At 40.1% G+C, this 22,199-nt stretch overlaps 4 protein-coding genes across 5 annotated transcripts; 3 read left to right on the top strand and 1 right to left on the bottom strand.

Moving 5' to 3' along the window:
• Positions 1-548: 548 nt before the first annotated feature.
• rpz2 (rapunzel 2) lies at positions 549-3,397 on the bottom strand. Its single transcript, XM_004549123.2, has 2 exons — positions 3,279-3,397; positions 549-1,650 (listed from the first exon to the last, which is right to left on the bottom strand). The coding sequence occupies exon 2, from the start codon at positions 1,601-1,603 to the stop codon at positions 917-919; it is 687 nt and encodes a 228-aa protein (XP_004549180.1). The 5' UTR covers positions 1,604-1,650; positions 3,279-3,397; the 3' UTR covers positions 549-916.
• A 5,639-nt stretch (positions 3,398-9,036) lies between these two features.
• On the top strand, positions 9,037-12,564 carry si:dkey-266f7.9 (1-phosphatidylinositol phosphodiesterase). Its single transcript, XM_004549122.5, has 4 exons — positions 9,037-9,104; positions 9,739-9,822; positions 11,054-11,624; positions 11,756-12,564. The coding sequence occupies exons 2-4, from the start codon at positions 9,755-9,757 to the stop codon at positions 12,050-12,052; spliced, it is 936 nt and encodes a 311-aa protein (XP_004549179.1). The 5' UTR covers positions 9,037-9,104; positions 9,739-9,754; the 3' UTR covers positions 12,053-12,564.
• A 1,092-nt stretch (positions 12,565-13,656) lies between these two features.
• Positions 13,657-16,971, top strand: LOC143414678 (transmembrane protein 272-like). Of its 2 annotated transcripts, none has more exons than XM_076879509.1 (6): positions 13,657-13,836; positions 14,251-14,398; positions 14,481-14,523; positions 14,628-14,678; positions 14,781-14,972; positions 16,231-16,971. In XM_076879509.1, the coding sequence occupies exons 3-6, from the start codon at positions 14,481-14,483 to the stop codon at positions 16,479-16,481; spliced, it is 537 nt and encodes a 178-aa protein (XP_076735624.1). In that variant the 5' UTR covers positions 13,657-13,836; positions 14,251-14,398; the 3' UTR covers positions 16,482-16,971. The 2 variants fall into 2 exon arrangements, with proteins under 2 accessions (XP_076735624.1, XP_076735625.1); XM_076879510.1 differs by having other exon boundaries at positions 13,657-13,842.
• Positions 16,972-19,196: 2,225 nt separating this feature from the next.
• mrpl9 (mitochondrial ribosomal protein L9) lies at positions 19,197-21,975 on the top strand. Its single transcript, XM_004549121.4, has 7 exons — positions 19,197-19,402; positions 20,492-20,651; positions 20,748-20,872; positions 20,962-21,015; positions 21,101-21,202; positions 21,287-21,370; positions 21,610-21,975. Exons 1-7 carry the CDS (start codon positions 19,328-19,330, stop codon positions 21,883-21,885), a joined length of 876 nt encoding a protein of 291 aa, XP_004549178.1. The 5' UTR covers positions 19,197-19,327; the 3' UTR covers positions 21,886-21,975.
• Positions 21,976-22,199: the final 224 nt, after the last annotated feature.

Raw genomic sequence — 22,199 nt, 5'->3', positions numbered from 1 at the left:
AATTTTGAGGAAATCTGAAACTATGTGTTTTGTTTTTTTTAATTTTTTTACAGGCAGACTCAAATTTCCATATAGGAAAATCGAAAGCTGACAGGAACTCTGGGAAAGAGTGTGGGGGAATAACACACTGGGGGTGGTTTTGGGGCAACCTTGAACCCATACCTCTACATATGGGTTTTGCATATGGGTCACCTGCTCAACCAAGTGAGCTGCACAGTAGATTCACCCCAGTGCTATTTATGCTTAAAGCGTAATCATAATTCATGAATTATGTAGTCTGTACTCTAACAGGCTTCTTTAAACCCAGAATAATTACTACATTGTTGAACTCAGTGAAAGAAAGGAATGTATTAAATAGACATCAAGTTCTCATGAAGTCAAGTCAATTGTTTTGCTGGTATTATGATAGCAGTTTCTGTTTCAGAGAGCCACTTTTCAAAAGGAACTGAAGTATGGATATAAATAAAATTCTTGTGAATTTATTAACTGTGTAGTGGGGTTTGGTTTCTAGCAGCTCAGCAGACTGAGTTATTAGAGAAGTTCCAGACTTGCCCCTCATGAATTGACTTTATTTTTTTTGCTGCAGCTTTATTTCACAAATATACAACTTGACTGTATAATAATTCATACATTTTATTGTATAAAATTTCAGCATCTATTGAGGCGCAGCACAAAGCAGCTGAACATTATAGTGGTAACTCTGAAAGCAGTATACATTGTCAAGACAACAAGTAAGATGCTGCAGTACAACCATCCAGTGCAGCTCAAGTGCTCAAATGAAAACATGGCTTTGGTCTTACATATATTTTTATATAATAGCATAATTTATTTTTTTTTAAATCCACAGCTGAGAGTCCTGATTGGTCCCCTTGTTAGTACCACCAGACTCAAAGGATGTCCTCTCTCCTTGTGGGGCTTAGGATGCTTGGGGTTTGCACTCGCTGAGCACCTCCTGCATCTTCTCCTGGATGTCCTGCACCCTGCCAGTCCACTTCTCGCGCACTTCATCTTCATCGTCCTCTGTAACAGCTGTGTAGCCCATGAGGGCGATGAGGCCCATGTGGAAGAGGTGGGTGATGTGTGAACAGCGGCGCTCCATGATTTCTCGGTCGCCTTCACAGTGTTCAAAGTACACTTTTAGCAGCGGTTTTCCAAATAGCGTTTGTGTACCCACCACGCCACGATAATACACATCCAGGCTCATGTCAGACTTGTCCCTCTCATAAATCTTCTCAAAGGTCTCCATGTGGCGCGTGGCGTTGCCTGGATCTTTCTTCACCAGTGCCACCATGTTGTTGAAGGCATTGTACTGGTGCTTGATGTACTCCTCGTACTTGCCGTAGGTTTCGTTCACCTCGTCAATGTGGATCTTCTTCAGGCATTCCTGGTTCTTCTGAGAGATGCTCTGTAGTTTGGTGTGGATCGCTTGAAAGTCCTTCTCCAGAGGATGATCCTCTTCATCCATCAGGCCCTTGCGAGCCACTCCAACCAGGGAAGAGACAACACCAAAGATGGGGTCAATGGAGGAGGCGAAGGAGGAAACCTTCTCCACACAGCACAACACTTTGGCTGCGGTCTTCTTGATTTGTGCTGAATCAGCCATCACTGCTGTTTTTCTTCTGCCAAGTTAAAAGTGCACACAGAGTGAATCTGGAGAGACAGAACAAAAGATTTTAAGGTTAAACAGACTAATACTTATACAGCACCTTTCTGCTCTATTTGAGCACTCAAAGTGCTTTCTTCTTAAAAGCTTCATTCACCAAAAAACTTTTCACCTAATATTCACACACTGACACTGGATCGAAAACATCTGGAGCAATTAAGGGTTTAGTATACTCCCCAAGGTTGCTTTGATATCCAGACTAGAGGAGTCAGGGATTGAACCACCGATCTTTCAACTGGTAGATAGCCCTCTCTACTTACTGGCCCTTTAAAACTGCATCCACACTGTGCTAGATATAGCATATGACCACACCAGCTTTAACTCTGAACTGGGTCGCAAATCCCTCTTTTTCTTATGGCTGCTCCCGTCACTCATCCAAGTGACCTCTTCAGAAGTCATCTAAGTGCTACATCAAGATGAACAGAATCCACTTTTTGACATGTTTTGTTAACTATTTTATCATTTGTTTGCCACTACAATTAAATACCCTTCCAAAAAAATTCCCCGCTGGAATGAAAGCCTGGCCACGTTTTGCACCTAACAGGTGTGTTAAGTCACAAACGTTTCCCCCCTTTTCACAGGCCAACTAAAAGCAAGCTAACTGCTGGCATACACACATGTCACCAGCTGCTGCCTATGCACCATATCGTGTAGAGTAATACTTAAAGGTGTCATCTTACACTTAATGTTATGGGCAACATGTGACAGGGAAGGCATGTGTCATTACTGATAAACCTTTTGGTGTTTTCTAAGTTTTTCATGTAAAAACACAAGGAAGAATTTTGTTAACAAAGTAAAAGTCCAGTTCAGTGATACTTCATATGTGACAGAGCACAAAAAAGACCCACAAATAATCACGTCTATGATACGTGAGCAAACTTTTGTCATTTTATGTCAAAAAAAGTTAGTAATTCTTAGAAAACTTGTAACAACATATAGTTTAAGTTTAAAGAGAAGTATTCAGCTAAAATGAAACAAGCATGGTTTTATAATTTCAATCACCGGCATTTTGTTTGCAGTAAAGCACAAAAAATACATTTTTATGCAAAATAATATGTTAAAGACTCAAAGATGATCAATTCTTAATGACGTAAAGAAGGATATAAGCGAATCCTTTCATTTAGGAAGCATAAACCGAGACAATTTACTGAGTGATTACTTACCACATCAGTGTAAATGTTCATCTGTGAAACTATGCATCCACATCTAATAGCAGTGCATCTTTGTCATACTTCTAGCATTAATCATCAATCTCAATGTTGTCGTGCTGGAAAAATAACTCAGGGATAACAGTAGGTGTGTCTATTTGTAGTAACACTAGAAAGACTGGAAACAAAGAAATGGCTCCAGGTTGTGAACTTCAGTAGATCATCTACTGAGCACTTTCAATCCCAGAAGCTATTTCTTTTGGCAGCTTCAACCTAAACCCAGTCTCGGGATTGTGTTGCTGTTTGTTTCCAAGCTTGTTTCTCTCATTTCCTGATTCTCTGCCTCTCCTACATGAATCACCCTAGCATGCTGCTACCAGTCCCCCCTATCAAACTCGCTTTCAAATAGACTCTAAACACCCTTCAGATCAGAGACTGTGAAGCACAGAAGGCAGATGTTTACTCACCAAAGATAAAACTGCTGGTTATCCTCAGTCTACTGCAGCCGTCTGGCTTTGCCTTCCACCATTTTCCACCCTATAGTCAAATAAGGACAACCCCTTCCTGCCAAATAAGGGAGCAGATACAAGGAAGTGAGTCATGCGTGCTCTGTGCTGATTGGCTGAGAGAGTCCATCTAGAAACACTGTGGCTGAAGCTCCAACCACATGCTGGAATACCAGCCCTTGTTGCCTTTTGTCATTGTTTTAATCATATGGTCACACACCTTCCCAACCAGTTTGGGTGACGAGATACTACAGAAATTATCAGTAAAATGAAGTGAAATGCATCATCGCGCCTAATGAGCAGAAACAAATGTCTCCCTATTGTCTTTGCTGCTTATGTGTGTTAGTATCAGTATCGTCATGAAAGAAATATTTATTCATTGTCTTTGCATTTATTCGTTCATTCATTTTTCAGGATGTGAGTTGAGACGAATAACAAAAGAAAACCTGTGTTTCTGGAAATGGCTTTGTTTACTAGTGAAAAAGAACATTTCAAGATACAGTATCACTGCCTGCTGACAGCAGCTTTCATTTGAATATTTTTCATACTAGTCACATAAAACTTACGTACACACTTTTATTTTTTTGGTATGTTTTCTTTTTAGCATTTCACGACATTTGAGACACAAAAATATAAAAATAAATGAATAAATATTGGCGCACTAAGAGTTTAGCAAGAGGAAATGTTATTTAAACCTAAGAGTTTTATGTTTATTTAAAATTACATCTGTTCACGAGGAAGTCAAATGGAGGAAGTCAAACAAAGTGTTACTTTTTGACCACCAGAATTGAGTCTAAGCTTTCGCCTCCTCTCTTATTTACAAAGGTCTCTCCATATTTTTGATTTGGTTGACTTTTTACACTGGAAATTCAGATACAACCCCAAAGGGAAGAGAAAATATAATTTTTTACAACTTGGGTAAAGTGACCCTCTAATTATCCTAAAAAGTCTACACAGACTGAGTGCGCTTTTAGGAACAAGGTGACACACATACAGAAGGATCTTGAGTTTTACCAACATAAACAAATAAGGAAAATGTCTGCCTTAAACAAGAGGCTGGTCTAGGTTCAGTTTCAAAACTTGCCTTGCAAAGCCTGATTTTCCTGGTACGATGTCTGCTGGGAAAAACAGCCAATGACAGCAACAGGCCTGGCAGATTTAAGAGCGTGATGAAACTGATTTCATTCATAATGAAGAAGATAATGTTAAAAAAAAATAGTGTCAGATATGTACAGATCGTGTAAGAGAAGCCATTCTGATAATCAGAGTCATTGGATCAAAGTCTCAAGTATCCAGAGGATTCCTGAGGTCATTATGCTGTCATTAAATATTAACCACTTTTTGAATTTGGACATCTGCCCTTATAGAAAACTTTATTTTTAATAGACCGTCTGTATGTCCCAAGAGTACAAAGACCCAAGGCTACGCATCTCACGGTGAGATGAGGGAAAAGATAGGTCCAGATGAAGTGCCTACAGCCAAAGGCCAAGAGCCCTACACAACCAGAGGCAGTGGGCAGACTTCTCTGCTATTAGCTACAAAGATCCACTCGTAAATTATTCTTTTTTTTTCTTTGGTATATAAAATAAAACACTGACACTAGAGTGTGTGTGTGTGTGGCCCCTCGTCATACCATACAAGGCATAACTTCTTATCAACCTCTCCAGTCACCCCATACAGGATGCGACCTTTCAACGAACTAAGGTGTGTAAAAAGCAGAAGTGAGCAGTCCTGCACCTCAGATGAACAGAACCTTGTGGTTTCTAAATGTGTAAGGAAAAATTACAGCAACAAAGCTGCTTCTTCCATCATAGAAGGAGAAACATTTTATCAGCACACACACACAAGCAGTGTTTATATATATCTTAGCACAAATGACAATCTCAAAAGCATCAACTCTAACAGATACAACAGTCAGGAGCTCAACAAACAAGTCCAAGCATGTCTTTTATTTTTACTTTTTTATATTGAAAGACTTTTGTGATGTCTTGTTCTGTATAAAGTTTTACTTGATGGTAGTCAGAGACAATATTACCATTTATTTAATTTTAACATTAAACTTTCAGGATTTTCTGTCTCTGTTCGCATTCACCTGAAACTTCCTCTGGACACACCCTGAAGTCTTTGGTTAACTTTCCTAAGACAACACAAGTTTATTCACACGGTCACAGCATATGTGTTACACACATTCTGTATGAAGTACTTTATTTCATGTTTAAGTTTACATAGGAATACCTAAACCTTGAAAATAACTTTGGCACAGGTGGTCATATGAAGGATGAATTATTGCCCTGAAGATAATCAGCTGTCCCATCACAGATAGACTGGGCTTCTTTAAAAAAAAAAAAGGCTAAAAAAAACCCATAATAATATATGATTAAAAAAGCATTTCCACCTTAGACTTTATTTGAAACATCCTTGAAGTCAACATAAAGTCACCCACTGGGATGTAGACTTCTGTCCAAAACCTGGAATCGGCCTTTTTAGCTTGTTTTGGAGCCACAGGTGGACTGCTATCTTATCAGGTAATACCACTAGGAGTACATACAAAGTAACTTAAGATCACAGTCAACATCTCACACTGGGTCAAAGGCCAGGGAATAAAAGTGTGTTTTTAAACCAGATTGCAAACCAACAAGTGAACCCACAATTTTTGAGCCACAACTTCAAAGCTCTGTCCCTTCTGAGTTTGAGTTGCGTCTTTGAAACAAGCAAAAGCATCTGTTCTGCTGACCTGAGACAATGAGGTGGGATATATGGGTGCAGCAGCTCACACAGACAAAATGGGGCACAACCATTAAAAGACTTCAAGACAAATAAAAGGATTTTAATAATTACTGATAATGGATTTCTCATATGGGGCCAGAGAGCAAAAGTCCATACAGGGAGTGTCTAAAGTTTAGACCCAGTAGTACCTGCAACTTCTCTAGACTCTAAAGGACACAACCATCTCCTGATGTTGATAAGGCAGAGAGTGGACAGAGTATGCACCAGTGTGTGTAAGTGGAAAATAAACTTGACAGTTGTCTGCATAACAATGTAAGGAAATATTGTGTTTCCAGAAAATAGTGCAAAGTGATAGCAGGTGCAAAGAGAAAAGGAGCAGCCCAAGAATGCAGCCTTGTGGTTCCCCCCCCAGGGGAGGACAGCAGAGGTAGAGGTAAAACCATCAATGCTGACACAAACTTCTGTCATAGAGTTAGTCCCTAAACAATTACAGAGCTGAGCCAGTAATGCCCACCCACTGCTCCAGCCTGGAGATGAGGATTTCACAGTACATTGTGTCAAAGGCAGCTGTTAAGTCCAAAAGCACAACTTGCACACATTCACCAGAATCAGTTGCTAAAAGAATATTATTAAAAAGCTTTACAAGAGTGGCTTTGGTGCTGCGGTGAGTTTTAAACTCAGACTGGAACACTTCCAGAATTGCTTTGTTCATACAGGAAGGACTTTAATGGGGTGTAGATATTTTTTTCCAGGAGGAGACAAAAAAAAGAGAGACTTGAAAGGTGGCTTGAAGTTTGATAAAAACAGGAGGGTCAAAGCCAGATATTTTCAGCAAGGGCAAATAATATACAAGTTATACTGAAAGTTATAAACAAGCATACTAGCTATAGACCCAAACCACTTTTTGTATTTGTCCATAAACATGAACAGCTGACATGAATGGCACTGACCATTGACTTGCATTTGGAGCCATTGAGTGGCCATTATACCAACTGCAGTTTTTGGCTCCATTTGATATTTTCTGCTTGTTTTCACAAGGAAACTATCAGGACAGCCAAGGATTATGTAAATACTCTTACAGTATCTAATAAAAACAGCACATAACACTGACAGTGATAAAATCTTATAAACACTGAACATTAAACACTCCACCTCTGCTGACTATTTGAGTAAAAAGCAGCATAGACATTAATTCATCATTTAAATATGGTGTAAAAGTTACAGGGGGAAGTTCTGCTTAAATTAAAAGACATTTAAGATACTTCTTGTTCCTTTATATTACAGATTTTTTTTCTCCATTTTAAGGTATCATCCATCACTTATTAACCTAGACTAAATTTGTCAGTGAGTAAATATGGCTATTCTGAGTAAGGTTGTCTATGAATAACGTTATTTCCAGTAAAAACTAGTTTCCAAAAAGCACATGTCAGCTATTTGAGAGATTGTGGGTTCTTTAATCTTTACAACTGGACAGACTTCAAAAGCGACAATATTGTAATGCTCCTTTCATTTTTGCATGTTCTTCTGATCTTCTTCTCGTGGTTGCATTTATTAATAATTCTCCACCCTTTCTTTCACTTACAGAGCTGTTGATGCTTTCCTGGACTACATTCAGTGTATGCTGGATAAGCAGCTCCTCCTATAGTTATATTTGATCTAAATCTTGAGTATATTTACCAGTCTGTGCCAGGTGAATTTGTTATGTTTCGCTCAAATTCACCTGGCGTCAAATATTTATTCAAAACTGCAGCAATTTCTGTTCTACACACTCTGGATTGGTGACATGTAGAGACAGCTAAGCAAACATGATTAAACAAGACAAAGACTAGGCTGTTGTGCAATGTTTGACTGTGATATGAGACAAACTGAGCAAACATCTGCATTTTTCCACATGTTTACACACTACCAGATACATCTTAGATTGAGTTAAAAATATATTTGAGTAAAAATTCATCTGTTGTGTCTAAAGAGACCCTAATAGCCTAACTTTCAACACTATATAGTGGTAATTCTTGAAATTCTCAGAATAAATTATGTTATACTGGCCCTGTGTGTGGCCCTTAAGTCCATCCACTGCATGAAACCAAAGAATGTTTGGGCTCCTCCCTCTTTAAGCCTACTTTCTTTCTATTGGCTGTTTCTTTTAAACAGAAGGTTTGGACAGCTCCTATAGCCTGACAGCCAAAAATGTGTGGATGTGATGTCCTCATTAGGGTTATCCCCCTAAGTGACATCATGCAGAACCATGATAATTAAAAATAAAATAAAATGTTGAACCGGAGTGTTTGTAGCAGTCTTTTGGCTCACAGTGGTCATCATTTTGACCATGTCTGACATTAGCATCTGCCACTGTAACAGCATATATTTGACAGAAAATAAGGACGTTGCATAACAGTTCTCCTTTAAAGTTTGACAATTAAAAACTTGCATTTTATTCGAGGGTACGATGTGCCTTCTCTTCTTAATAAGAACTGGAAGTGACCATTATTAGGCTTCCTTAACTGAATTAAAGCCCACCTCACAGCCTTCGATGCAGTTTGTGTAGATCTTTCCTTGTTAGCATTTTCCATTCAATCCATTTAAGTTCCCCTGAAATTTTCATTCCAATATTAACACTGGGCTTATATTAACTTATGAAGACTGATAAACGCTGTGAGAAATCACTCAGCTGTAACATGACTGCATACAACTGACTTGTACCAAAGAAACATGATAATTTCTGTGTTTTTATTCTCTATTTTAAACCATAATTCAGACAAAAATTAAAGTTTTAAAATATATAAAAACACATATAAAATTGGATTTTTCATCTACTTCTTTGGCATTATTTTCATTATGTATATTCAGGGACAGCTACCCCTCGCACTGACGCTCCCACCCACCCTCACACATGCACAGTACTGCACTCCCACCCCTCAACTCCTCCTCTGTATTAGTTCCCACAGTAATCTCCCAAATCACCAAATTTTGCCTCTGACACCTCAACTCCCCGCTCTCCCTGTTCGACACTCCCAGGACGTTTCTGGACTGGACCGAGGACGGCTCCCCAGCTCGTTTCAGGTAAGAACAGAAGCAAACAGCGAGGCACATCAGCAGGTTTGACACAGTAGCTGTGGATGTTTGGTTCAGCTTTGGGATTAGAAAGCTTTAAGCCTGCCATTGAAATGGGCCACGGGGTTCAGCAGAGGTCGACCTCGAGCTGGTTCAGAATCAGTTGCTACTGTTCCACTGTTACAGTTTTACTGCTTTTTAGATTGGCGTGTTTTCATGATGGGAACAGCTCTTCAGCTTCTGTTTTCTCTGTTGTTGTTTTACATGTTTGTCATCCAACAATACATAATTGACCATAAAAAAAAAAACCTTGTCCTTCAGACAATGGATTTAAGTCGGCACTTGTAATGAGGAGTTTATTACAGACAATATTTTAAATAAATTTATTTTTAAGTGAATTTTTTTGTGGAAAAAAGAGCTTGCCTTACTTTAATGAGCACATTTTTAATAAGTCAGCGTGTATATTTGGATGACTGCTCCAAACACGTCATTGTTTACATGCAAGATTTTGTAAGATTTTTCTTTAAGTTTTTGTTGCACCTCTTTTCTTTTTTTTCTTCTTTTTTTAAATGGGTCAATTCTATCATTACATTAAACTGGATCTTGTTATTTTTCATGCTCTTAAATTTTAATCTGTTTCCAGGACTGGAAAATCAGAAATGAGGAACAATATGAGACAAGATTCAGTGAAAATGCACAAGTTGTTAATCGAGCTGGTCCTGCTGGGGTGAGTAAGTCAAAGAGGAGCTACTTACCCACAACAAATATATTTCCATTTTAGGTTTTAGTCCAGTTCAGTGCAACTTTTATTTCTTATTGCACCAACAGTTCAGAACATCAAGCACACACAATAAATCAAAAGAAAAAGTAAGTAAGTTTAAGTGCTTCTCTCAGTAAAACTGGAAGAGAGTCAATATTTCAAAGGTTCTGTCATGTTTAAGCCAAAGACATCCTTGGAAAATAGAAGCAGTTAAAAGATTTATTAATACAGCAGTATATTTAAATAGTAGCAGGAATTGCACATCAAGGACAAAGAAGAGACAGCATGAACAATTGAAAATGAAGACTGACACAAGAACTGAGTTTAAAATCTAACAAGAGCATTACCACTGACAAAAATTGACCAACGTGGTAACAGTTGAGAAGGAAAGCTGTTCTAAATGCTGTGGTGAAGATTAGATGATGGGAGACAGCTGTGCCGCCCCACTGCAGCTGGGCACTCCTCTCTGAGGTCCTACAACCAACCAGTGGAACTTCATGAGAACTGGTGGTGAGAAAGACAGAGAGTTAGAGGTACAGAAAGGGAGAGCGGCCAGAAGAAGGCCACTGGCCTCCATGACCATGAAGTTTTAGAATCACATATATAAAACAAGAAAAAAAAGTAAAATTATTTGCAGGAATGAAAGAATAAAGTTTCATCTACGATTCTGTTTTCATTTGTCTCGTCTTCATCTCCTCACCCCTGAATGGCCATGGCAGATGGTTGCCCCTCCCTGAGCCTGGTTCTAATGGGAATTTCTTCCTGTCAAAAGGGAGTTTTTCCTTTCCACTGTAACCAAGTACTTTCTGATAAATGGTCATCTGATTGTTGGGGTTTTCCTCTGTATTATTGTAAGATTTTATAATCCTACAATACACAAATACTTTGGTTGCTATTGAAAATGATTTAGAACACCCTACTTTCCACTTTCACTGGTCAGTAGTTGATGATTTCATACCTTCGGATTTTAATCTTTATTCTGGAGTGGTGATGTACCACATCCTCCTGTGTAGTACTGAAAACCCAGGATTAATCCTGAAGTTACCTGGATAATTTTAAATACTGGTGTAGTGTAGGCCTAAGGACTGTCCCATGGGGCAACTGTGGCTCAGGTGGATTGATTCCTTTCTCTGGACCTGAGAGCAAAAATTTGAAAAGCCCTGTACTAGATAAGTTATTTTATCTGTCTGTGTTTTAGAGTCATTAGTTCGAGTAACGGTGCAATCCAGAGGCCTGACTATGATGACACACCCAACCCAGAGTTCCTCAACCCGGCCTGGATGGCCAGCATCCCTGATGATCGGCTGCTGTCAGAGATCACCATGCCTGGGACACACAACACCATGGCCCTATATGGTGGTGTGTATGCAGAGTGCCAGACCTGGAGCCTGGCCTCCCAGCTCCGTGCTGGTGTTCGCTTCCTAGACATCCGTGTGCGTCATGTCAACGGAAACCTCACCATTCATCACGGGGTGTCCTACCAGCGAGCGCACTTTGGCGACGTCCTGGAGGGAGTGACTGACTTCCTGCAGGAGTATCCAACTGAGACAGTGCTAATGCGTCTAAAGGAGGAGTTCAGTGAGACGGGTGACATCTATGGTGCTGTGGTAGACTACATCAATCGCTACTCTCACTGGGACCTGCTGTGGCACAGCCGACTCGTGCCAACCATGAGTGAGGCTCGAGGGAAGATCATCATCCTGCAGAACTTCAATGGGCCAGATCTGGGGATGCGTTATGATTCAATGGACATAGCTGATGACTGGAAGGTCTGCCTACATTTTTATACTCAAACTACTTGTGATGTCAGTAGTGTTTTATATTCATTACCTTGGCTATGTTCCATGTGATCCTACTTGGTTTCTGCACTATTTTAAATTACACTTGGTGTTCCCTCCAGGTGCCCACACTGGCACATGTGCAGGAGAAATGGCAGAGTGTCTACAACCACTTGGAGGCTGCACCTTCAGGAAACAAAGCCCAGATTTTTCTCACCTACAGCAGTGGAGCCGGAGTGTTCGCGCACCCCAGGGCCGTCGCACAGCTCATCAACCCACAGCTGTACGAGTACCTGAGGGCCAAGACGGACCTGAACCAGCGCTTTGGAATCATATGCATGGACTTTCCCGCTGCCCCTATTATTCAAATGATCATTGACTTCCAATTAAAAGAGGCTTTTAAGACAGAGCAGGTCTAATAACACAATTCTTAGCCACTTAACTTCCTCACTGACAAAGTAATTAATCAAACGTTTCGGTGCTAATATCTGACCGAGCTCGGCAAAAGTAATTATGATGGAAAGTTTGCCTGGGATGAAATGTCTCATCTGCAAAAGATTTGGGGAATAAAATAAATGCAACTCAAAAATAAATCAGAGGTAGCGCCAAGTGTTTGAGTTTTTGACAGTAATGAACTGCTGTGAAAACTGCTGACATGTGTTGTAATTGCTGTGGGGACACTGCAGTGAACATAAATCACCAGTTAGGTCATATGGAAATTGGAATAAAGCTTAAACAAGCCAACTGAGTAACATTAATGTTCTTGAACTCGCAGAGTTTAACATGAGTCCAACACTTGAGCTGATATTGAGGTCTTTAGAGAAGCTTGAAACAGCCTCCTCTATGACCTCTAACCAGCACCATACTACCAGGAGCTGTTTTCATCCAGTCACATGGTGGCAGCATTGCTTTGTTAGTGGTACTTCTATCTTCCTCTGGCTTACTGCTTACAGTAAGCAGTGAACAACTAGCTTAACCATTGCATCTCAGACCCACTCCAGCTGTCCAAATTTGCAGAACTTGAACCACATTTCTTAATTGAAGCTCCATTAAACAAACTCCACTGATTTTTATGCAGCAATGTTTGTTTACTACTCTTGCTTTCATGTAGAAAAGCATAGATAAAACATACTTCTGTAATAAGTGTCTGGAGATCAATGCACTACATCACTTGGGTGGAGGTAGAAACAAGGAAGCCTACGGGACTCTCATTTGCTCCATTCTCATCTCTGCAAGTAAGGAGCAGTACTGCCAACTGCACTCTCTATCACCCACAATCTCAGGCTTAACGTTTGGTGCAGGGATTGAATCATGGGTAATGTAGGCTCCTGGATTTATTTGGAATTTGATCCTTTGGTCCTACAGCCTCAAAAGGCTTTGTTTAAAAAAATTAAACAGTTTTTTTTCTAAATACTTCCCCTGTATAAAAGTGCAATAATAAATTGCTGGGCTTCACCTTTAATTCAGGGATAAGAACAAATCCCCAGTTTAGCACCAGTGGTTTTAAAATGCTGCTTGAAACTCTAAACTGAAAACAAGTAGCCAGTGAGCCATAAAGATTAAACTCACTTTAATCAACTTTTTCTAATATTCAATATTCTGTTGAAAGCTCAGAGCAAAAAGACATAAATCAACAGATACCTTGTATTATTCAAAGACAATCTTTGTCTGGCAAATATTTTATTTTATAATATTTTGTCCTTCTATAAAATGATATACAACAAAATTTGTTGCACTTCTGCTTAAAAAATGGTTCTCCCTGTAGTTAAAAAGTAAGAGTAATAATATAAGAGATGAATAAGAAAGAAAATAAATAACAATAAAGTAAATCTCATACAGTCTATAATTCAAGGTGCTAACGCAGGAGTGAGCAATTCCAGGCCTCGAGGGCCGGTGTCCTGCAGCTTTTAGATCTCACCTTGGGTCAACACACCTGAATCACATGATTAGTTCGTTACCAGGCCTCTGGAGAACTTCAGGACAGGTTGAGGAGCTAATTTAGCCATTTAAATCAGCTGTGTTGGTTCAAATCAGCTGTGTTGGAGGCCTGGAGTTGCCCACCCCTGTGCTAATATATGGTTTTAAAGCAGCATCAGGGTGGTGACGCCCTCTGTGTTAAAAAAAAACGATTTAAAAGTCTGTTGCTGTGTGTTTTTAGTGTCCTGTATCATTTGCTTGAAGGCAGAAGTTTGAAGAAATGGAGGTGAGGGTGAAATGAGTCCTTAATGATGTTTGTTGCTTTCTGAAGCACAGTTTTAATGTTCAGCTTCTGTACACAAACTGTTTGATAGTTGAAAGTGGCAGTCGGTATTTATTGGCACGCGAGAAAAAGCTGATAGTTATAACAGGAAAGCTGATTTTCCTGTGTGCACCACATAAGCTGTCCTGTGGCTTACAATGACCTAGCCCTTGTGCTGCTTCATGATTTAACATGTACCGATTATGTCACTTCAAAATGTAAATCATTTTGATATATAAATATATAATCTAAGAAACAGTATGGTTTACAAGATCAGTGGAAGGATTTCATGTAACTACTTTGTCTTAAGGAAATCTTAAACTGCACATAAACCGTGTCAGATAACAGAGGCTGATTTTTATCATTATTTCCTCTTAGTGAGACAGTGTTGCAACAGTCGCTGAAAGGCTCGAACGTGTATGTCTTAACATCCTGCACTTTGCTAAGAAGTAGCTAACGGCAACTCGTGTAGTTCTCCTCTTCTGAATACTTGAAGATTAAAAAGGCTCCACTCACAACTGGACAGGTACCGTAGAGCTCTGCTTCTGCTTCCTCTTCATGTTTTGGCTGTGACAAAACTGACTGTAGATATTAACCTCTCTCCACAGATGGATCTAAAGCCTCAAACTGCCTCACAAGTCACAGGAATTGGTTAGATTAGTTTCTGCATCTCATTTTTGTCTCACTTTTTCATAATTTAACCTGTTTTACTGTTAAACCAGTCCTTTACCCTCTTTCTCTTTTTGTTTTTGCAGTGGTGGTGAACATTATATGGTGGATGGTAATGATAGCAGCCATTGGACTGGGTAGGTTTAACAGCTTTAGTTATCCAGTTGGTGAAAACGGCACCTTTAGCATTTCGCCTATGATTGATGATGATCTTATATGGTTGTTCTGTTGCATCACAGGGGCCACACACCTGACAAGTTGTACCATACAGCCCCACATCCCCATTTACCTGATAGTGCTGGGGGCAAACAGCATCCTCTCACTAACTCTGACCTACACCAGCAGCGCCTTTGATGATGGAGCAATCCACGTCCTGTCCACAGCCTGTATGACAGTTCTTCACATCTTCAGTTTTGCCTGGTTCATAGCAGGTGGGAGAAAAAAACTTTCTGAACTCTTCATTTTGCATGAAATTAGACACAAAACTCACGTGCACTTACTGGCCAGTTTATTAGATACAACTTTTTAACTGCTTGTTATCACAAATATCTAATCAGCCAATTATATGGCTGCAACTCAGTGCACACAGAAATGTAGACATGGTTAAAACATCCTGGTGAAAATCAAACTGAGCATCAGAATGAGGAAGTAAGGTGATCTTAAGTGACTTTGAATACAGCATGGTTGTTTGTTTGTGCCAGTCGTGCTGGTCTTTTGAGTATTTCTAGGGATTACAGAAAACGATTCAAAAAGGGAAAATATCAAGTGAGCAGCAGTTCTCTGAAAAAATACCTCATGGATCCCAGAAGTAAGGGGAGAATGACCAGACTGCTTCAAACTCATAGGAAAGCAACAGTAACTTGGATAACTATTAGTTAAAACAAAGTTATGCAGAAGAGCATCTTTGAATGTCAAACCTACAACAGCAGAAAACCACACCAGATGCCACTCCTGTCAGCTAAGAACAAGAACTCAAATGGATAAATATTGCCTGGAATCACGAGCCTTGATTTCTACTAATCAAGACTTTGTAATGGTGTAGGGGACATTTACAAACTGAGGTCCTGTCCTTTTATGACCACATTGTTTGTGTCATAATGTGTCCAATGAGTGCATCTATAGTAAAATTGTTAATGTTGGAAATGGAAGTATTTAATCTTATTGGCATTGAGCAGACAAAAACAAATTTAGGAAATGCTGCATTCACAACCTGGTAGTAATGCCACACAAATACTTACACCCTTCCTTATTAGATATCAGAGACCAGCGCACACAATGTGTGGTTTTCAAGGCTCAGTGAATCTATATTTGTGGTGAAAATAAGAAACCACTCTGTCTTGCAAACACATCTATCAGTAACAGTCGCCCCCTTTTTTACATTTTGCTTCATGATGCTTAGTTAAAGGATCGTGTAAAATGTTTTTGCAACTTTTACTGAGTTGTGGATCAGTTTGGGGAAAAAATGGTGACGTAATTGTGTGTAACGAATCAGCACATAGTATCTTCCATGGTCAAGAAACTGATGACAGTGGGTTATTTGGCTTTGCCAATCAAATCTGACCAAACCACAGCCTTTAAAAACACAGTGAAGTAGTTCAAACTGTTGCTGCTGCGACCTTTAAAGTGAATACATTGTTAAGGTTTCACTTAGAACTGAAGACCTGTGTGTTGTCTGTCTTCACCTTACAGGCAGCAGCTGGATTTATTCTGTCTATCCTCCAAACTACTTACCTGGAAAAGATCCGTACTGCCACAAGGTGACCTACCAGTTTGCGTTTGTCGTCACTACACTGGTGTGGGTCGCACTGGGTCTCATTTTCTTCTGCGGTTGTTGCTTCGGCATGCTGATCTGCTGCAGGACTATGTGTGCTAGACGTCACTTGACACCCAACCGAGGCAGTTTCTATGGTGCAATAAGTGAGTCTGCTGGTGATGTGTGATTTAAATTCCAGATTATGTCCTCAGGTATTTAAGGAAATTGTCTTTTGGCCAGTGATGCAGATTTTGATCCTCTTTCTGAGGATTGATTTTGTTTTATCACTGTGAGGGTTATTGAAGCTTTCCTCTGCAGCTGCAAACAAGAGTATTTAAAAAAGCACATTTCCAAAAGGCTACTTGATTTTTGTTTTTCTGCAGACTTCTCCCAAATGCCATAAATAAAGGTGGCTTATTGCACCATACACCAAAAAGTTTAAGGCGTTTGCTTTATGTTGCAGCACCTTGGAGTTTTTTTTTTTTTTTTTTTTTTAAGCCCTTGTTTTCCACACGCTGATGAAGTCAGACCTATTAACTGCTAAAACATCACATCCCTTTTACACGCCACCGCCACCACGAGTGTGAAACTTCCTGTTTGTACCAGAAAAAACTGTCAGTGACTCAGCAGTAGCATCTAACAAAATGTTGGTGGTACTGGTATTTTGTGTTTTTATTTTCTGTGAGTCATTTTTAGTGCATCTCAGTATGGTGCACAAAGACTTAACCGAACAGTGTTGCTTGAAAATAAAAGCTTCTTTTTTTTTTTTTTTTTTCTCTCCATATTGTGCAATTCAGCAGTGGTAACCTGCAACTGAATCCTCTAATGTAGCTGGATGTATCACAGAAATAGTTTTAACTAAAACCCATTTAAAAAAAAAAAAAAAAAAAAAACTACATTAGGCTGGAAAAAGAGAGTTGAGCTTAAAACTTGTGTAACTGTCGTTGCATCCAGCAAAAACACAATGTGGACCCTGTGGGGTGTTTTTGTTTTGGTTTTTTTTGCTTTTTTTTTTGTTTATATCTATATAAAAATGGTGGTCAATTACAGCAGCAATTCGAGCTGGTGCTCCTACATACAGTGTATATAGGGTGTGTATGTAGAAACCAGCGGTAGGAGCCAAATATTTCTAGGTCCAGTGTGTTTTGTTTGTGGGTGTTTGCATGTATCCAGGCATCTCTGTGAATGTAGTGGCTTTATATAGTAAATGTATTCTAAACGACTGAGAAAACAACAAACCTTGAATATTTTTTTATTTTTATTCTTCTGCTTATGTTTTGTTAACTATCTACTGCACTGAAGTCTGTATTGAAAGAATGATATTAAATGTTGTTTACAATAAAATTGAATAGCCCTTTTGTTTGGATTTAAGAGGTTTGCCTTGATGAACACAATAAAAATGCTTTTGCAAAAACTCTTACTGCAGAGGAGGTGGACTCTTTCCTATTCTGAAGTTGGTCTTGGTGAGAGGTGGCAAGCTGCTGTGGGTATCTTAATATGAAGATTGGAGAATTTCCCAGAAGAGAAGGTTTATTGCCTGTGCCTTTGGGTACGGGAACCTGCCCTGACTGTTGTCTGCACTTTAGAGTTCAGTTCAGAGTACCCAGCCTTTTGGAGTCCCTGGGCTTGAGGGTGCTCCCCCTGTCGCCCTACTAGCAGACTTCAATGCTCATCTGGGCAACGACTGTGAGACCTGGAGCGGCATGATTGGGAGAAACGGTCTGCTTGATCTGAACCCGAGTGGTGTTCTGTTACTGGACTTCTGTGCAAAAAAAACAAATTGTCCATAATGATCAGCATGTTCAACCATAAGGGTGTCCATAAGTGCACATGGCATTAGGATACCGTACGCCACAGGTCGATGATCGATTTTCTAGTAGTATCACCAGATCTGCAGCAGTATGTTCTGGACGCAAGTGAAGAGAGGACCTGAGCTGTCAACTGATAGCCACCCGGTAGTGACTTGGATCAGGTGGTGATGCTGGAAAGACCTGGTGCGCCTCAGTGTTTAGTGGCATTGTGCTGGCAGCACCTGGCAGAGGCCCCAGTTTGTGAGCTCTTCAGCTCATAGAGGCATAAAGACTTTCTGACTGCCTCTAAGAGATTCTGGGAAAATGTGAGATGACTCAGCAGAGGAAAGGGGTTTCCCACCTGCACTGTGTATAGTGCAGGTGGAGCGCTGCTGACTTCAACTGAGGATATTGTAGTGCGGTGAAAGGAATATTTGGAGAAATTATTTAATCTGACTGATACATCTGCTATTTAGGAAGCATAGTCTGGGGACGTGAGGGACGACTAGTCCATCACTGGGGGTGAGGTCACTTAAGCAGATAAACGTGACAGTCGCAAAAAAATGTTGAGACATTTTTTAGAGTATGTTTGAGAACAAAAATTTCCTTTGGAGACAAGAACATTTACATTCTAGATCTCCAAAAAACTGTTTTAAAACACATGAAAAAAAGGTCTCTTTTGTTGCGTTAAATCATTATTGTGGAAAGTACAAATTAAGTAAAAAGGTTACTGTTGATTAAAATGTGTTAATTTACAGATTAATGATTAATCTCATAAATCATGACGCACTGCTTTATAAGTATCGGTATCTGTATTGTATCTGCAATATTGGCAATGCACTTGGTATCGATACAGCACTAGCAGGCGATCCTGAGGCGACCTCTAAAAAGGGAGCCGCTGAAAGAACAGATTGCCCTTTAATATTGCCTGATTAAATGATTGCCTGCAAAATGTTCAGTCTTTACACGTTAAAATAAAAATATCATGAATCATATGACGAATATTTGCGTTATTGCGTTCTATCCATATTTACATTTAAGTTTTTTTTTCTTTTTTGAGTTTGAGGTCTTTTGTAGTCAGGCTTTTTTCTGGTCCTCTGTGCAGCTGGTGGGGTCCTCCTACGCCACACAACAAGCGACGCTGTCAGGCATTCTGTAGACAGGCTAGAGGTGAGTTTACAGAGACCGGAGATAAACTAATGATAAACTGCCGCAGGAAAACTTACCTCTGATTTGTGGGAGCATGTGGAGCCGCCTCGTCCTCCAGGCTCTGCTCGGCCAGCCTGCCGCCAGGAGCTTCTCTCTGACTGCTGCTCAGGTCGGTGTTTCCAGGGGCTCTGCGCTCTCCTGCACTACCGCAAATCTCTGTGCTCTAGCCCGCACTTTACATCCACTGTGCTAAAGCACAGAGATTTGTAGTCTCTACCAGGTTGTTTAGATTTTGTATAACAAAGTTGGCACCAACTACTTTTAGTTAGCTTATAATAAACTGGGTTGAGACATACCAATAAAATGAATGCAATTTTATACAGAAATCCCACACTAAGACTCTCATAGAGGTTTAAGTCTGAAGTGCTATTGTGGTAGAGGCAATTAAATTATCTAGAAACCTGCTTCTAGATCCGTCATCTATGCTCCAAGGAGCATAGATGCTCCAAGGAGCATAGATGCTAAAAACCATCTAAACACCCACCTACGTGCCTTGAATGTACTTTATTTTTGAGAAAGCCAATGACAGTAGGGGCTAGAGATTTAGCATAATGCCCATTAATACGCGTGTCTTTCTTCTGCACTATTTTCAGGTAGATCTTTGATGGGTAGAAGGTTAATTTCTTGTTGTTAAAAATATTTACATAAAAATATCCTCAGGATGTACAAATTACAGTTATTATCAGTTGGCTCAGTTATTTTGTGGATGGATGTGACGATTGGAAGGTTGGTGGTTGATGTAAGGAGCTTGGAAAGAAAAGCATCTGGACTTCTTAAAGTTTCTTGAAGTCCAGACGCTTTTCTTTCCAAGTTCTTTAGACTATGATGACCTGGATGACTGAGAACCTTCACAGTCATGTTGGAGGTTGATCCTTGGCTCCTCTAATCTTCATGTTGAAGTATCATTGGGCAAGATACTGAACCCCAGATTGCCCCTCATGCATCCACTGCACTGTGAGTGTGTGAATGTTAAGTTAAAAGCACATTAGCACAGGGGGGAAAAACCCTTGTTTGAATGTTTGTTTGTAAAAAGTGCTTACCTGTGGGATAAAGCAATATATATGTATGATATATATGTATGTATAACAACCTTAATAACATTCTCAGTACATGAAATTAATGATTTGAAGTATCACAGAAGCTAGAGTCCACTTTCAAAATGTGTAAAGTCACGTGTGGTTGCTTGATGTTTCTGCAGAACACAGTCGTGGTGGAGCGATGGTGGCAAGTGCCCTTGTCCAAAGTAGGGAGTCCACCGAGGCTTCACCCTCGAAGACACAGAATCTACAAGCTGGTCGAGGATACCAAGCATGCTCCTAAGGAGAAAATGGAGCTCATCCTGACTCAGACGGTACCAAGTGAGTATCACAAGGAAGTTTAAACTAGTAACGATGTGTTTTCTAAAATTCTTTGTAATATGAAAACATCTTTTTGTTTTGGTTTTTTTGTGACAGAGCTCGGCGGGCGAGGAGACACCGTGTTTGTAAGAAAGTCTGTTGGACGAAACAAGCTGCTGCCTCAAGGCCTCGCAGTGTATCCATCACCAGAGAACAAAGAGATGTTTGCAGAAGAGCTACGTGTGTGTACTCCATTTGTATTCCATCATATATTTCAAATGTATTAAAGAGCAGTACTCAATATCACCTTTGTTGGTTTTTGTTTACACAGCTTTTGCGTGAGGGGAAAGCAGGAGACAGAATCCAAACCCGCACAGGACAACTGGTAAGTTTCATGTCAGGCGCTTTTGCTCAGTACAACAAATAGTTTTAAAACCAAGATTTTAACAGGGGTTTCTTTCTGTTTTCAGACTGTGGAGCTCCTGAAATGCTCCAAGCTAAAGATAAACAGAATGCCCTCCGAGGAGTTTCAGCTCAATAAAGAAGTAGTCTGCAGACAGTTTGCTAAGAAGGTGTGATGCCTTTCAGTTTTTATCCATGTTTCTAATTAATTCTGTTAACCAGATAAGATACTCATATTGCTTTTGTTCCCGTAGTTGGGGATAGTGGTGCCACCTCATGCACTGAATCTTCCATTTGAACCTATTAAGGATGTAGGTGACTACTGGTGCGATGTCACGGTAAGATAAACTATATCAGTGCATCTCGTGGGCAACCTTTTGCACCAAGTGTAGCTTCGTACTGTGTCTTTGCAGCAGAAAGAAGTTGTAGTTACTCCATGTAAGCTCCATGCTGCAAAAAACAATTGTTTTCCTATTATTCTTATAATAAATAAACCCTTAGTTATGCATTATTTATTTTTTGGACTGCTGTTTTACCAGATAACATAGAAACATGAGCAGTGTGTTATTTCTTTCAGGTTAATGGCTTGGATACTGTTCGCGTTCCCATATCTCTGTTCCCATACGAGGATCCGTCTGCAAGCTCTCAGCGGCAGTTGAAAGCCCAAAAGCGGCAGCAGGCAGCTGCAGCTGATTCAGAAGCTGCTGATGAGGAGGGCGCTGTTTTAAAGGCAGTTTCTGACGCAGCGGCAGAGGCCGAGGCTGGTGAAGAGCCTGCAGGATCCACTGCCGCAGCTACACAGACAACGGCAGACACAACAGCACCACCAAGTGGAAGCCTGAAAAAAGATTAAAGGACTCAAAATGCAGATGATGTTTGGCTGTAATGCACATGTGTGCGTAGCAACAGCTGTCTGTGTGTCTATTAAAATTGCTCAGTGTCACATTCTGATTATTTTGAACAGTGTTAAAATAGCCGTCCATCTTGTACTGCTTATCTGGGTCCTGGTTGTCGGGGCAGCAGTCAGATACCAACGCTCCTCCCTCTCCCCATCCACTTCCCAGGGACACTGAGTGGTTCCCAAACCAGCTAGAGGCATAATCTCTCTCCGGTGTGTCCTATGTGTGACACAGGGTCGCCTCCTACCCAGGAGGAAGTATACTGGCA

The sequence above is a fragment of the Maylandia zebra genome, linkage group LG22 (assembly GCF_041146795.1).
Source record: "Maylandia zebra isolate NMK-2024a linkage group LG22, Mzebra_GT3a, whole genome shotgun sequence".
Classification (NCBI taxonomy): Eukaryota; Metazoa; Chordata; class Actinopteri; order Cichliformes; family Cichlidae; genus Maylandia; species Maylandia zebra.
The sequence above is the reverse complement of the archived record's forward strand: the minus strand, read 5'-3'. Positions and strand labels throughout refer to the sequence as shown.